This window comes from Rissa tridactyla, chromosome 3 (genome assembly GCF_028500815.1).
Source record: "Rissa tridactyla isolate bRisTri1 chromosome 3, bRisTri1.patW.cur.20221130, whole genome shotgun sequence".
Classification (NCBI taxonomy): Eukaryota; Metazoa; Chordata; class Aves; order Charadriiformes; family Laridae; genus Rissa; species Rissa tridactyla.
In genome coordinates this window covers 67,934,574-67,948,377 of record NC_071468.1, presented here as the reverse complement: position 1 = coordinate 67,948,377, position 13,804 = coordinate 67,934,574, and the positions used below count along the sequence as shown (strand labels likewise).

General features: G+C 41.3%; 1 protein-coding gene across 4 annotated transcripts in view; it reads right to left on the bottom strand.

Moving 5' to 3' along the window:
- Window positions 1-1,229: 1,229 nt before the first annotated feature.
- Window positions 1,230-13,804, bottom strand: part of PTPRK (protein tyrosine phosphatase receptor type K) — a 421,519-nt gene continuing 408,944 nt past the window's right edge. For 3 of the 4 annotated variants that reach the window (XM_054196429.1, XM_054196428.1, XM_054196431.1), the window contains 5 exons: window positions 12,842-12,973; window positions 12,485-12,610; window positions 10,340-10,503; window positions 7,473-7,608; window positions 1,230-5,041 (listed from right to left, as the gene is read on the bottom strand). In XM_054196429.1, the coding sequence (XP_054052404.1) occupies window positions 4,988-5,041; window positions 7,473-7,608; window positions 10,340-10,503; window positions 12,485-12,610; window positions 12,842-12,973 (612 nt within the window). In that variant the 3' untranslated portion in view covers window positions 1,230-4,987. The remainder of the gene's footprint in view (window positions 5,042-7,472; window positions 7,609-10,339; window positions 10,504-12,484; window positions 12,611-12,841; window positions 12,974-13,804) is intronic. The other variant, XM_054196430.1, reaches the window with a different exon arrangement.

Sequence of the window (13,804 nt, the reverse complement as noted above, 5' to 3'; positions counted from 1 at the left end):
CATTATTATTAGGTAAGCATCCTATTGTTCCTGTCATCATACATGTCAATCTCTGCATAAATTAGAAATCTAAGCACAACAGCAGGGAAAGGATTAATTTCTGAGAAGCGTGGGCCAAAATAACATTTATGCCTGTCAACCACCAACACCATCTCACGTCATTCTTTTACTCAAGCTTAAAGAAAATGCATCCATCAAGCTTAAAACAATTTAGAAACATTTCTTCTACATTGTCAGCATCTCAAATTTTGTTCAAATAGAACCTCTAGTTAAAAAAGTAACAAAGACAAGTTTTCCTGCATAAAGTTGAAGAGAAATGTATAGGCCTAAACTTCTGCATATTCTGAGCCTCATCCTCAGTACACACAATCTATTACTAACAGATTATTCAACCTCAGAAGGTGAAGAAATTAGTGAATATTCAGATATCCTTGACTATCCTGGATCTGCAGAGGTTACAAGACCTTTGACTGTTTAACAAAGGAAAAGAGCTAGCAACAAACCACCACAAAGGTTCTTTTGTGAGATTAGGATCACTTAATTCAGACCTCTACGTGACACGGGAAAGTACAGCAGAAAATGAGTTACTTTTCAGTACAGAGCAGGGCACTATAAAAGCAGCTTTTACATTTATTTCAAGATCTCAGGGTTTCTTCTGACACAGTAGCAGAACGAAGCTTAAAAGAGGCCCTTTATACGGTCATTTTTCAGTCCAGGTGGCCTGGCCACGCAATGATTCTGCAACATTTTTTCTCAGGCTGCCACTTCCTTGTCCTTTAACTTTTCAATTCACGTTGGAGGCTCAATGACACAGCACTTGCTTACTATTGCTCCCCCAGTTTGCTTTTTTAGACCTCCAATTTTGGAAACTGTTAGCCCATTTGAAATAGCGCACTCCTGCAGTAGCTTTTGCTTGCATGTTTCTCTGAAGAATATTGTGTTTCTTAAAGCAGCACCTTGGGCAAGGCAAGGACACACCATAAATTACATAATTCTATTATCTGAGCAACTTCCTGAATGAAATAAATCCCAGTAACTGCTTGCATATACTGAGGATACTAAGCTTCAGGCTTCAAACTTATGCCTGTGACCATGACCATTTTCTAGGAAGGCAAAGCCTATTTCAAAGCTGTTGTTTCTTGATGCCAGCTTTTAGCCAGGAAGCAGGAAATGTAAATTCTAGGATCTCATCAACCAGCCGGGGTCTGATCTCTGGGGACCTGGAGAAAAGTTCAGAACCTGGGTCTTTTCACACTGGCTTCTGCTGGAGCGGGGTCACTATGAGCAGGGAAGGCAGAAAAGAGAAGGCTGCCTCTGTACAAGGTGATGAGGTTTAGTAGCTCTTGTTGTAGCAAACTTCGATCTCCATGACATTGCTTTAGACAACTCCATGGATTTAAGGTGCTTGAGACCTGATATGGTCCGTCAGTGCTGGATCCTAAGACTGGTTATTTAGGGAAAATTCAGACAGGCTGAACACATCCCTAGGCTACATCTTTGGTTACTGTTCTATAGAAAATGAACCAAGGCCATCAAGGCAACACACAGAACTTCTTCCGCTAACAACTATGGAGACTAGGGCACTGGAGTCATCACTTCTCAGTTTTAGAGCAAAGAACACCTTCTTGCACAGTGCAATCACGTCTTTGGCAACTTGCATGCTCCTTTGGTTCCTTTTGTTACGTGATATTAGATCAGTTTCAACTTCATTCATTCCAAATTTGAATCATCTCACACTCCTCCACGCATCAAGTCTTTTGTGACTCTTCTTTATACTCTGACTTGATGCCCATTTGCTCTCTCTGTATTTACTGCTTGTGTTGGTCCTCCCTTCGTTTCAAGCCACTGAGGAAAGTAGAGCCCGTGCAGGCTGTAACCACTTGACCGAGTCTGTGCTAATATTGCAGCAAGGGCAGTAGCCAGCAGAAAGATTTTGAGGAGTCTTGAAATCTACGGATTTCTCCAGGGCAGGTAGGTTTTCACTGCCTCAGGGAGTGAAATATTAACCTCTTCAGGTGCCCGCGGTGAGGAATGTTTCTCTCCCTCCATTGCACAGTCCCTTTGAGCAATACCCGTTCTCCCTCTGGGACAGGTTTTCACAGACCCCCAACTTCTCTTTCTTCTGTCTTGCACAGGTGTAAGAAAAGGATACTGGAGCAGCACCTATCTGGGGAAACAGAGCTCCCACAATGAAAGCAATCTGTCTCTCCCTGGTTTTATACTAAAAAGTTGATTCTAATATTGTCTTTTGCCTAAGAGAACCCGGAGATATACCATTTCTGGAGAATGATATTTCTGAGCTGCTTCTCACACACCATATTCCCTCTGCATCCTTTTCCCTGGCCTTGGTAGAACTTCCCACAAATTTTTCAATCAATCACAAGCTATTGCAAAAGTTTCTTAGGTCACCACAGTCAGCTACAGTTACAGAAATTACATGACTCTCAGGGTACTGAAACAACACAGGCAGAGCTCCCATTTGCAGAATAACCACTGGCGGCTATAATCTCTTCTAGCTGAGGGGGATGCTCCCATGGAGGACTCCCGTGCAGGCACAGTGTGCTACAATGCCAGGATTCATGCTGGCATTTGCACCAGTAATGCTTAACGTACAGGGGAAATTGGATACAAAGATCTTACCAAGGGTTATGAAGTACTGATGGGGATGGACCCCACTGTCCTCAACACGTGAGCTCACCCTGAAAATAATTATTCAGTCAGCCTAACGATAATACTACATTTTTGATTAAGAAAGAAAAAAAAACCAAAAAACCAAACAAACGTAAAAATCACTCTGGTCAGTACGGAATTTGGTTTTTACATTCCACTACCCTAAGAGCTACTCATCTCATCTGTCACACAATTCATCTAGACTTCTAGACTAATCTTTACTGACAACAGAGGAAGGTCCTTCCAGAGTCCAACTCATTCAGTCCCAGACACGTGTCTAACAGGCGGGACGCGTCAGTCTGTGGAGACGGTACGTTGTTTCTACAAAACGTGGTGACCAGACAGCTAGCTTTAGATGATACATCCAGCACTTTGACTGCCAAAGTTAGCTGAACGCCATGGCCTCACAGAGAAAGCTGTGAACATTGCAGTTCTGTTGCATGCAGCTTATAATGCCCTTTCCAATGTTCAAAAGAAAAAAAAGAGCAATTTTGAGTATTAAGAACCCTACCCAGTGAATGTTTTCAAACCTGATTTGTTTACCTTGCTGTTCACAGGTAGGAACTAACACTGGGTGACAAAAGAAAGAGACTTTTTTTTACATCTGGAAGAGGTGGAGCTGTATGCAATACAAATGGAAGCACTGAAAAAAATCTGAGAAGTAGAATTTCTCTAAACATTTCTCTGCTGTTTATAGTGTTGGATGAGTAATTCCACTATCTGAAGTAAAGGAAGAAACTTAGAGCATACAGATGACATGGAGTCTTCTCAAGTACTCCCTGAAACACTGAGATGAAAAATAATATAATTTCCTGTTGAGGTTTTCCTGATCCAGATATATCCGTCTTCCAGACAAGACTGACTCCTTAACAAGGACAGTAAATGAGAGGGTATCAAAATAGGAAATAATGTTAATTAATCTTTAAATAAAAGTTTAATTCACTCTTACTTTACAGAATATTTAAAAGCACCGTATCATTTTACTGTCAGTTCTAAAAAAGACCAACAAGAGACTGGAAAGCTTTAAGCTGGTAAAATATAGGAAACAAACGGATACAAGCTAAGCGAAAGCACAGTAATAGTTTGTACACCACAACTATAATCAGAATCTGGCATTGGTTTATTCAAATTTTGCTTTCTTGGAAGCAAAGCTTACATGTTCGTAAACATCAAAATAAACATTGCTTGATTTTACAATTTGCTAAACAAATACTTTTTTTTACCCTGACGGGCATACGCAGAGCCATCTCTTTGTCTAGCAGTTCTCCTGTTGACCTGTGCTTCAATATTTTTTTAAACAATTGGTTCCCTTACAATTTTATTGGTGCTTAAAAATGTCTTCTGATATTGTGCAAGTCATAGGCAAGGCCATTTTGATGTGTGCCCTTCCTTACATAGTTTTTTGTTCGGTACTTAACTAATGCAACTGTGAAAAACTATACATTTTCAGGAAAATGTTTGATTTTGGTCCTGTAGTTAAAGACCTTCTATAACTGAGTTGTCTACATGGATTTGAATCACAAGCATGTACACAACAAAACCACGATACCAATGTTTCTTGGTCTATGCATAAAAAGTATGTCTTCTACTTACACTAAAACATACAAAAAATAAACTACAAAAATTGTTTACACTTGATTTCAGCAAAAAAAGCTTTCTTCAAGAAAAATGATTCTTCTTTTTTCAGCCATCAAAAAAGGAATGCAAGTAAACAATAAATACATGTGCTTTCTCCATATAGACATATTTACACTTGAGTCTTTGGCTTATGTTTAAGTTTCTTTATAAAGATCTTTATATGATCCAGCCATCATTGCACATTAAAACAAAATAAGCCAGTTTTTTTACTATATATAATATATATATGCAACACTTGAAACGTATAAAGAATGAACCTTACTATCAATCTGCACTGTTATTGTACTTTAACAATGTATCAAAAGAAAAAAAAAAGAAAAATTAATACCATATAGGAAATATTGATACATGCAACAGATGGTCGCTCTACTGTAATTGAGAGACGGCTGCATATACAAACACTGAAAAGTCCTAATTTGCCCAAATCTCTTCTGACTCTGGATTTCATTAAATAGTATTCATGTGGCACTAAATGTTGATACTGTATACAAGCATAGAAACAGATTGAGTTCTTTTATTAAGATACACAACTTCATAAGAAAAATACTTTGCATTTAAAATTTAAAATCCCTCCCACCCCCCTCTTCCCCTAAAATCTTTCTTCACAGGATCAAGAACTGTTGTCAAAACAGCTTAATGAGATTCATGTATTTGGTGAACTTTGTCACATCCATTTCGACTAAGAGGATTCCAAGTATTCCAGCGCAACATCGTAGCAGAAGCGATATTGCTCCTTTAAGGGGAAAGAGAGAGAAAAAAAAGAAAAGTTAAATTAAGATTTTAAAGTATTAGAAGCAATATCTACAAATCAAAGTAGTCTTTCCTAACTACCATGCAATTTTAACTTCAATCCTGACACGCTTGGGTTTTCTTTTCCACTCCCCCCGACTACACAAGTGTATTACCAGCTCTGATTTAAAAACTCAACCCTAACCAATGAACTGGTTAAAAAAACCCTGACCATGAAATGTAATGATTTGCCTCTCCGATTTTTCAACTGATTTATCAAACACGAGAAGTTCTCCTATCAGTCAGATCACTCTTGCAGTGAAAGCACCTCGACTCTGATATACCATTTCTATTTAAGTTAGCTGATACCGAGCAGTTAACCAGTGCCTGCTGCTTGGACAGCCAGGGAAGGGCTAGGGAATACCGAGCTGGGACACAGAGCTGCTCTGGGCCCACAGCCCGTTTGTACAGTCATGTCAATGGAAAGTCCAAGAGATCAGATGCACATTTAAAAGAGAAGTTAAAGCTCAAAATTTCATCACGGTTAGTATTTCTCCTTAACAAGGCTGCTGTTCAAGAGCTGATACTGGGGGAGAGGGAGGAAGAAGGAGAGGAGAGGGCAAGAAGAGAAGAAAAACCAAGGAAAATAATTCAATCTCTGTTGTCCTTACGACCTAACAAAATGAATCTACTTTTGTGATTTATTTGTGTTTGCAAAGGAAGCCAGTGTGATCCATTAGCAGGAAGTGGTGGGGATATCTTAAAGGCTTTATTGTGCTGCTCATTTTTGTTATCTGATCGTGTTGCTGAATGTAGGGCACATGACAGTGTTATATATTGGTTTTCCTGGTTTGTTTTCTAACTAACGACTCAACAGCTGCTGCTGTTCAAGAGTTCTGAATAAAAACCCACACAACAGAAATACCTAACTATGGAAATTCAGTAACTACAGATTAAAGCTACAATGGAATTCAGCAGTATTTTGAAATGAAACATAAGTTTACAGACCTTTTATCAGAAACACACACCATCTACCTTCGCCTCCTTTTACAGTGACATAAGTAATTTTCCCTGCGATCTGACCTGTTTTCTTCACAGCAGTGAACTGAAATCCAGGCAGCAATTCAATATGTTGTGTCTCAGACGTCTATGGCACAGCAGATTGCAAAGTATTTGCGGCAAAACCAGCAGTACCTAGCCCAATGTCACTGCTGCTATAGGATGCTCTACCTGTTAACATTTTAACCGTCTTCTTAATTTATCACTTCCAAGGGTTGGAAGTGACGCACAACAATTAAGCAAATCATGCCACAGAAGCTACTTGATACCAAGCAAACAGTGACACCTGGAAAAAAGGGCAATATGGGAAGAGGCAGCTACAGCCATTTTGCTCAATATGCAAGTTCACGAGGTCAGAAGCAATTTTCACTATGCATAAACTGCAAAACGTTTTTAATTTCAATTGGCATCCCTGATTTGTATGCTGTAGGCAGCCATCTGGCTGAAAAGCGACACTGGCTGCTGGCAGCGTGGGAGTCAAATGGCAGAAACTCCCGAACACCGTCTAACCTGCTTTCTCATTCACCTACAGGAAGGAAAACAAATCCACTTGGGATTTTTTAAGGGCCTTCCACAATATTCAGTTTTGGTGACTGAAGTGATCACACGGATGGATATGCACTCATACTGTACGCATAAAGACTGACCAGAAGAGTGAAGGTTACTTTGAGTTCCAGCAGTGTACATACAAATATCTAGTCATGTGGTTTTGCTAATTCAGGCTCTTACTGTTTATATGAGTTTATTGTTTATATTGTTTATTATTTAGGTTAGCTGTTGGACTCAATGATCTTAAGGGTCTTTTCCAACCTAAATGATTCCATGATTCTGTATATTATTCATTTCCAACATATTAGATCCAAGTCTTTGATTTTAAAGTTCTGAGGTATCATTTTGACTACTACAAATCTGAGTAAGAAACATTATCATTATTCAATACAGCTTCCAAAGCAGCAGTTGTTATTAGGAAGTAAAACATTCACATCTCCAGCTACTAATCTGGACTTTACAGCTTATTCCTACCACGAAGAAATGGCTTGGTCTGTAAAATTTCAAGACGGTTTGTGTGAGCACGACCTGCTGCAACTTCTCTTCAAATAGACTACGTTATTTTGGGAGATTAAAGTGCATCCTGTTAACTCAGAATGTTTTCTGTGAAAATCATGGTACCGCTACAAGAAAAGTAGCTTAAAATGCTCAGCCTGGCCTCTCATGATGCTGACGTGTGTGTACACTCAATAAACATCCCTTTCTTCTTGTAGCCCAACATAGGTTTGCTCTGTTTTGTGGGCACAGGACTGAGAACGCAGCTCACGCAACAAGAGAGCCTCTGGCTCCCTGGCTGATCGCAGTAACCCCGACGGGCTGGTGCTTACCGGAGTCTCTACCATGTTGGGCTTACTGTTCCGCAAAGTCTTCACGGCATGGAAAACATCCACCACGTTCTGCCTTTTTACCGTCTCAACCACAATGCCGATGGCACAGAACATCCCGCTCCGCCCACCGCCGTTTCTGTACGCAAGGAAAAGAGCTGGTTAAATGTCACTATGGCATAAGACAGCATCCAAAACGCATTTCTGTTCTTTCACTCTGTAAGCAAGAGTTATTTGTGAGTCCCACAGGGAGACCAGGCTTTTGCAGTCTCCTTGCAGCTCCGGGGGGAGACATTTGCTGTTTTTGACCTTCCTCTCAATTACTTCTTTTGAATTCTGCCCTTACAGCCCACCATGCCACCCAGCTGTGCTATAGCCTAATTTATATAAGCATTAGAAACAAAAACCTAAGTTAAATGGCAAGTACAACATCAGAAATCAAAACCCAAGCCCAATAGCAAGCACAACGTTATCCACTTAGTTCTGGAAAGAGATTCACTTAAATTATCCCATGGTATGAGGATTATCTAGCCAGAGTAATGCCAAGGCATCGCTAATTTGACATCTTGTTGTCAGCTTCTGAACTATTTTAATCTTCATTTCAAAGAAATTAAGGTAGGTATTGCTTCTTATTAAGTTTAAATTAGCCAGAAGATTCCACAGATGATGAGGAGGGGTGGGCAGAAAGGGGCCACAAGTTAATTCTGATCATTTAAACAGAAGCTTTTTTTTTAAAAGTAAGGAGAAATGCATAATTCAATTTATAGATTTTCAACTTTATATTTAAATAAGGTAGGAGAAAGATTGGTCATTATCTGCTTAGGGAGAAAAAGATTTCGCCTTTTCAAAACTCCCAAACCAGCTCCCATCTGACTGGAAAAGGGGAAACATAATCCCCATTTTCAAAAAGGGAAAGAAGGAGGAAGCAGGGAATTACAGGCGAGTCAGTCTCACCTCTGTGCCTGGTAAGATTATGGAGCAGATCCTCCTGGAGGCATTGCTGAAGCACAAGAATAACGAGGAGGTGATTGGGTACAATCAACTTGGCTTCACCAAGGGCAAATCGTGCCTGACAAACCTGGTGGCCTTCTATGAGAAGGTCACAACATCAATAGACAAGGGGAGACCAACTGATGTCATTTACCTGGACCTGGACAAAGCCTTTCACACTGGCCCACATGACATCCTGGTCTCCAAGCTGATAAAATATGGGTTTGATGGACTGACAATTCAGTGGATAAAGAACTGGCTTGATGGCCACACCCAAAGCGTGGCTGTCAATGGGTCCATGTCTAAGTGGAGGCCAGTGACAAGCGGAGGCCCTCAAGGATCAGTACTGGGGCTGATCTTGTTTAACATCTTCGTCAGCGACATGGACAGTGGCATAGAGTGCACCCTCAGCAAGTTTGCCGATGACACCAAGCTGCGTGGGGCGGCTGACATGCTGGAGGGAAGGGATGCCATCCAGACGGACCTTGACAGGCTGGAGAGGTGGGCCCATGCCAACCTCATGAAGTTCAACAAGACCAAGTGCAAGGTCCTCCATCTGGGTCAGGGCAATCCCGAGCACCGATATAGGCTGGGCAGTGACTGGCTTGAGAGCAGCCCTGAAGAAAAGGACTTGGGGGTGCTGGTGGATGAGAGGCTCAACATGAGCCGTCAGTGTGCACTAGCGGCCCAGAAAGCCAATCGTATCCTGGGCTGCATCAGGAGAAGCGTGGCCAGCAGGTCGAGGGAGGTGATTCTCCCCCTCTACTCCACTCTCGTGAGACCCCACCTGGAGTACTGCGTCCAGTTCTGGAGCCCCTCCTACAAGAGAGATATGGACATGCTGGAACGTGTCCAGAGAAGGGCCACGAGGATGATCAGAGGGCTGGAGCACCTCTCCTATGAGGACAGACTGAGAGAGCTGGGGTTGTTCAGTCTGGAGAAAAGAAGGCTCTGAGGAGACCTTATAGTGGCCTACCAGTATCTTAAGGGGGCCTACAAGAAAGCTGGTGAGGGACTTTTTAGGATGTCGGGTAATGATAGGACTAGAGGGAATGGATTAAAACTAGAGATGGGACGATTCAGATTGGACGTTAGGAAGAAGTTCTTCACCATGAGGGTGGTGAGACACTGGAATATGTTGCCCAGAGAGGTGGCGGAAGCCCCATCCCTGGAAGTTTTTAAGGCCAGGCTGGAGGGGGTTCTGAGCAACCTGATCTAGTGGGGGATGTCCCTGCCCATGGCAGGGGGGTTGGAACTAGATGACCTTTAAGGTCCCTTTCAACCCTAACAATTCTATGATTCTATGATTTAAATATCAGGCTCAGATAAGCAGCCAGCAGTCATTTACCAACAACAGTTTCAGGATCACATACTGTATTATAGAACTTTTCTGTGATTTTATATATCCATAACTTTCAGTCTAAAACCCTCAAAATATCGTAGACCTTCTGGAAAAAGTGCGACACACAATATGCAAGAGATACACAAAAAATAACCATTTGGCACTTAGCATAAAAGACTTCCTTACTGAAACTGCACAGAAGAAACTGATCTCTTTGTACTTGAAAAACATGCTATTATGTACAGGAGACAATACACGGTATCACTGTAGTATCATGTCCAAAATACTCATTCCCATGGTACCTTGACCTGACAGACAAATCCAAATGTTGACCAAAAGTCAACCCAATCACAGTAGCAGTGGTACTTTATTGATTGATTGGTTGGTTGGTTTGTTTTATTTTGTTTTTTTTTAATAAAAGAAACAAGGGCACATGCCTTGTATGTAGCCATAAGAATACTGCTTGAATTTAAAATGAGAACTAATTTATAAGCATTAACTTGAAAAGCAGCATTTTGACTTTCTCCCAATTACTCACAGGCAATGGATGATGGTCCGGCCTTCCCCTTCTTCACATTCCTCTTGCCATTTTTCAACCTGGAGAATTAACTTCAAGAAGGATCTCTTGGAAGCTGGTACATCTCTGTGAGAAGCCCATCCCAAATACTGGAATTGCTGCACCATCAGATAGCCCTCTTGTGGCTGAGGGAAACCAGAGTTTTAGGTCAACAGGGCACCTCTACATCTTGGTTTAGAAAATCAAAATACAAAACTAACGTGAAACCTAAGTGTTTATATTATGGACAGACTCCAACATGAATATAGATTGCATGGTAGGGTTTCCATTAATTCATATCACTTGAGCTCAAGGAAGATGTCAAAAAAGGAAAAAAAAAGTAACTACACTGAAGGCAACACCGCAGTTTATCAATCCACGTTTTATCAATCACTAATGTAACCTATCCTAACTTCCTGTAAATGGACAAATTCCCTAGATTCTACGTGTCAAGGGTTTTTATCCTTAACATCAATAATTAATTTTAAAAAATCACTGTTAAATTCTTAGACCTACAGAAATTAACAGACATACCTTTGGTTCCTTTGGCATGAATTAACCCCATTATAAATAAACAAGTAATATTGGTGCACAAATATGACTATTTTCCTTGAAGTCTTCTCTTTTTGCCAGACTATGGTAATCATGAGAGCCTTGCTGACAGTCTCTGAGCCTTCCATGTGCTAGATGCTACACAGGGAGAGCTTTGAATAGAATTAGACTGTAACAAGACAGGCCTCAATAATCAGAATGGAGTAATAAATAGCCTATTCAGTTTCTTGGAGCTGAAGATGACAAAAAGGAGTAGGAGTGTGGATTTTAAAAAAGGAAGAACAGACAGAGAGATATTTAGAAGCAAGACGTAAAGGTGAAAGGCCATGGGAGACAAAGAGACATAGAGGAGTAAAAACCCAAAACTTTGTTAAAGGAAAGAAATGGAAAAAATGAAAGTAAGAAATGAACAAAAAGAAGAGAGGAAGTCTCAAAATACAACAAAAAAGCGCTATGGTGTAATATTTGCCAGTGTGTCTACATCTTAGCTTCCTGTAGTTTCTAAACAAGGCATAAAGAGATGAAAATGTTTTTCTCAGCTCTGAATATAAGCAAAATAAAGGTTTGGATAAAACAGTGGCCACAAGCAAACTGATCTCTGCACTTTGAAAAATGGAAATGTGACGAAAATAAAAGAAAAAAAATATCTTTGTATCCACGGCAATCAGTTTTCCCCACAGCTATTCTTCAACATAAACAAAAGTTAAACGTATAGTCCAAGTAGCAATTGGTGGTCTGTAAATTCAGTATTGGATGAAAGATACGAAGTAGTAATGGTAAGTGAAATAGGGATTGCTCATTAACTGTACATATAACGGTGGCACAACCACCTGTAACTCTTTACCCGTAGGCAACACAAATAAATGATTTATAGAGGTGAGCTAAAGGAAGACACACTGCATGGCAAACAGGGTTTGAGTAGATGCTGCAATAGTGCGAAATGCTACAGGACACCAAGAAGACACGATGGTACGAGGTGTGAAAGAGCTGACAAGAATGCAAGACTGGAACCGCTACTGAGGTTGAGAAAAAGATGATAAACACAGGTCGAGGCACAGTGGTGCAGAACCCTTCAGAGGCAGAGGAGCTCTCAGAGTTCTTTCACACCCCACTTCGCAGGATGCCACAATCCTCCCTTTATGTTGTGGTTCTCGCGTCTTAGGCTGTGAAGGTGCTGGCTGCATAACCAGCCTCCACGCTCCTGTTCATGAATCACCATGGAAGATGTCTTACGGAAGCTACGAATTAAATACCTGTCACTACACTTTCATTACAGGGATATTTCTTTCACTGCACGCTGAACAAACAGAATCCTTCTCATGCACCTTCTACTCATCAGGGAGAACGGCACCGAACAAGAGTAATTCACCTTACTGCTCTTTCTGCTTAGCGTGCAGCTATAGAAAAGTACTAGATATTAGTATTAGATATCGATGCTTGACTGACTCTTTTCTGGGTAATATCTTAAGAACATTAGTATTTTACTATTACTCAAATTTAAAACCCACAAGAGCCTAGAGAGTGTTAAAAATGACATTTTTTTTTTCCATTACATATTGTTACAATAACGCTTACTCTTGTTAGATTGCATATCCTGAAAATTCGGTTTATGACGTCGCAGTCCATTGAACACGACATGCATTCCACTTGGATGGGGCCGTACCGCAGTATCCCTTCCTCGGGCCAGTACTGTGGGCAGCCCTGCACCAGAGCAAAACAGGCATAATTAAATGGTAAGTTACAATTTGAGCATTGTCTTATTCCACTGCAGACATCTCACCTGACCTTTACTGAGCAACTAGTGTTAATTAGTTGCTATAAAGCAGAGAATAACTGTAAAGTCACCGCACTGCTCTACACTTTGACCATGTAGTGGATCCAGAGTGATTAAAGCTTGCGATGGTACATGGAAAACTCGAGCCCCAAACTAACCTGTGCTAAGTCGACTTCATTTAACATCACAAGAGAAGTGCAGCCGTAGTCATACACTAATCTCCAGAAATCTTTCACAGTGTTTGGTAAAGGATGTTGTGTGACAATAAAAGCTGCTGGCTGCCTGTAGCTCTGTAAAGGCAAAGGATTTTATTAGCACCGGTAGAGGAAGTACTTCATAACTTCCACTCAAACACTGCAACAGAAAAAACATATAAATAGAACAAAGCTGTGACATCAATTACACCAGATTTCACCAAAGCTGATGTTAAAAATACATTGTCTTCTCTAGTAAGAACAAAGAGGTTACTCTGCTCAGACCTCTGCTCAGGTCTGCCTTCTGCTTTGTTACAGGCCAAGCCCTGTTTCTGTTCAGATATGCACGGGGCACTGAAGAGGCTCGGGCAGCTCCGCTCCAGGCACTGTGTCCTGGAGACTGAGGAGGAAACCTCCTCCCCGTGATGCAGAGAGGGGTGCAGAGGTCTCAGAAGGTCACCCCATCCACAGCAGGTTACATGTGAGCTCCCTGGCTGCACCAGGAACTCGGCTCAATCCCGAATTCTGTTTCGGTGCCACAACCACAGAATCACCCAGAGAACTGACCTTCAGGATTACTGGGGCCCATTTCCAGCAGAAAGCAGAAGTTAGACAGCTAAATATTATTTCCTGTCCTGACAGCAGATTCCGTTTTCTGTATGCTGCATTGCACACAACTGCAAATAGGCGTTTCCAGCCTTACGTGGTTTGGCTGAGATGCAGCTAACAGCAGAGGGGCTAAGTCCCCGCAGCACGTGTATTGCGAGCAGCAAACAGAAGAGGAGAGAACAGAAGTTTTTTGCAGGCAGTTTGCAACTACACACACAAGAGTTCTGCAGTGAAGGAATACAGATATGAACTGGCAAGGAAGCACCGACAGGCTAATCTGAGAAAGAGAGTAAGATGGTGAATCTTCTTGTAGGCGGA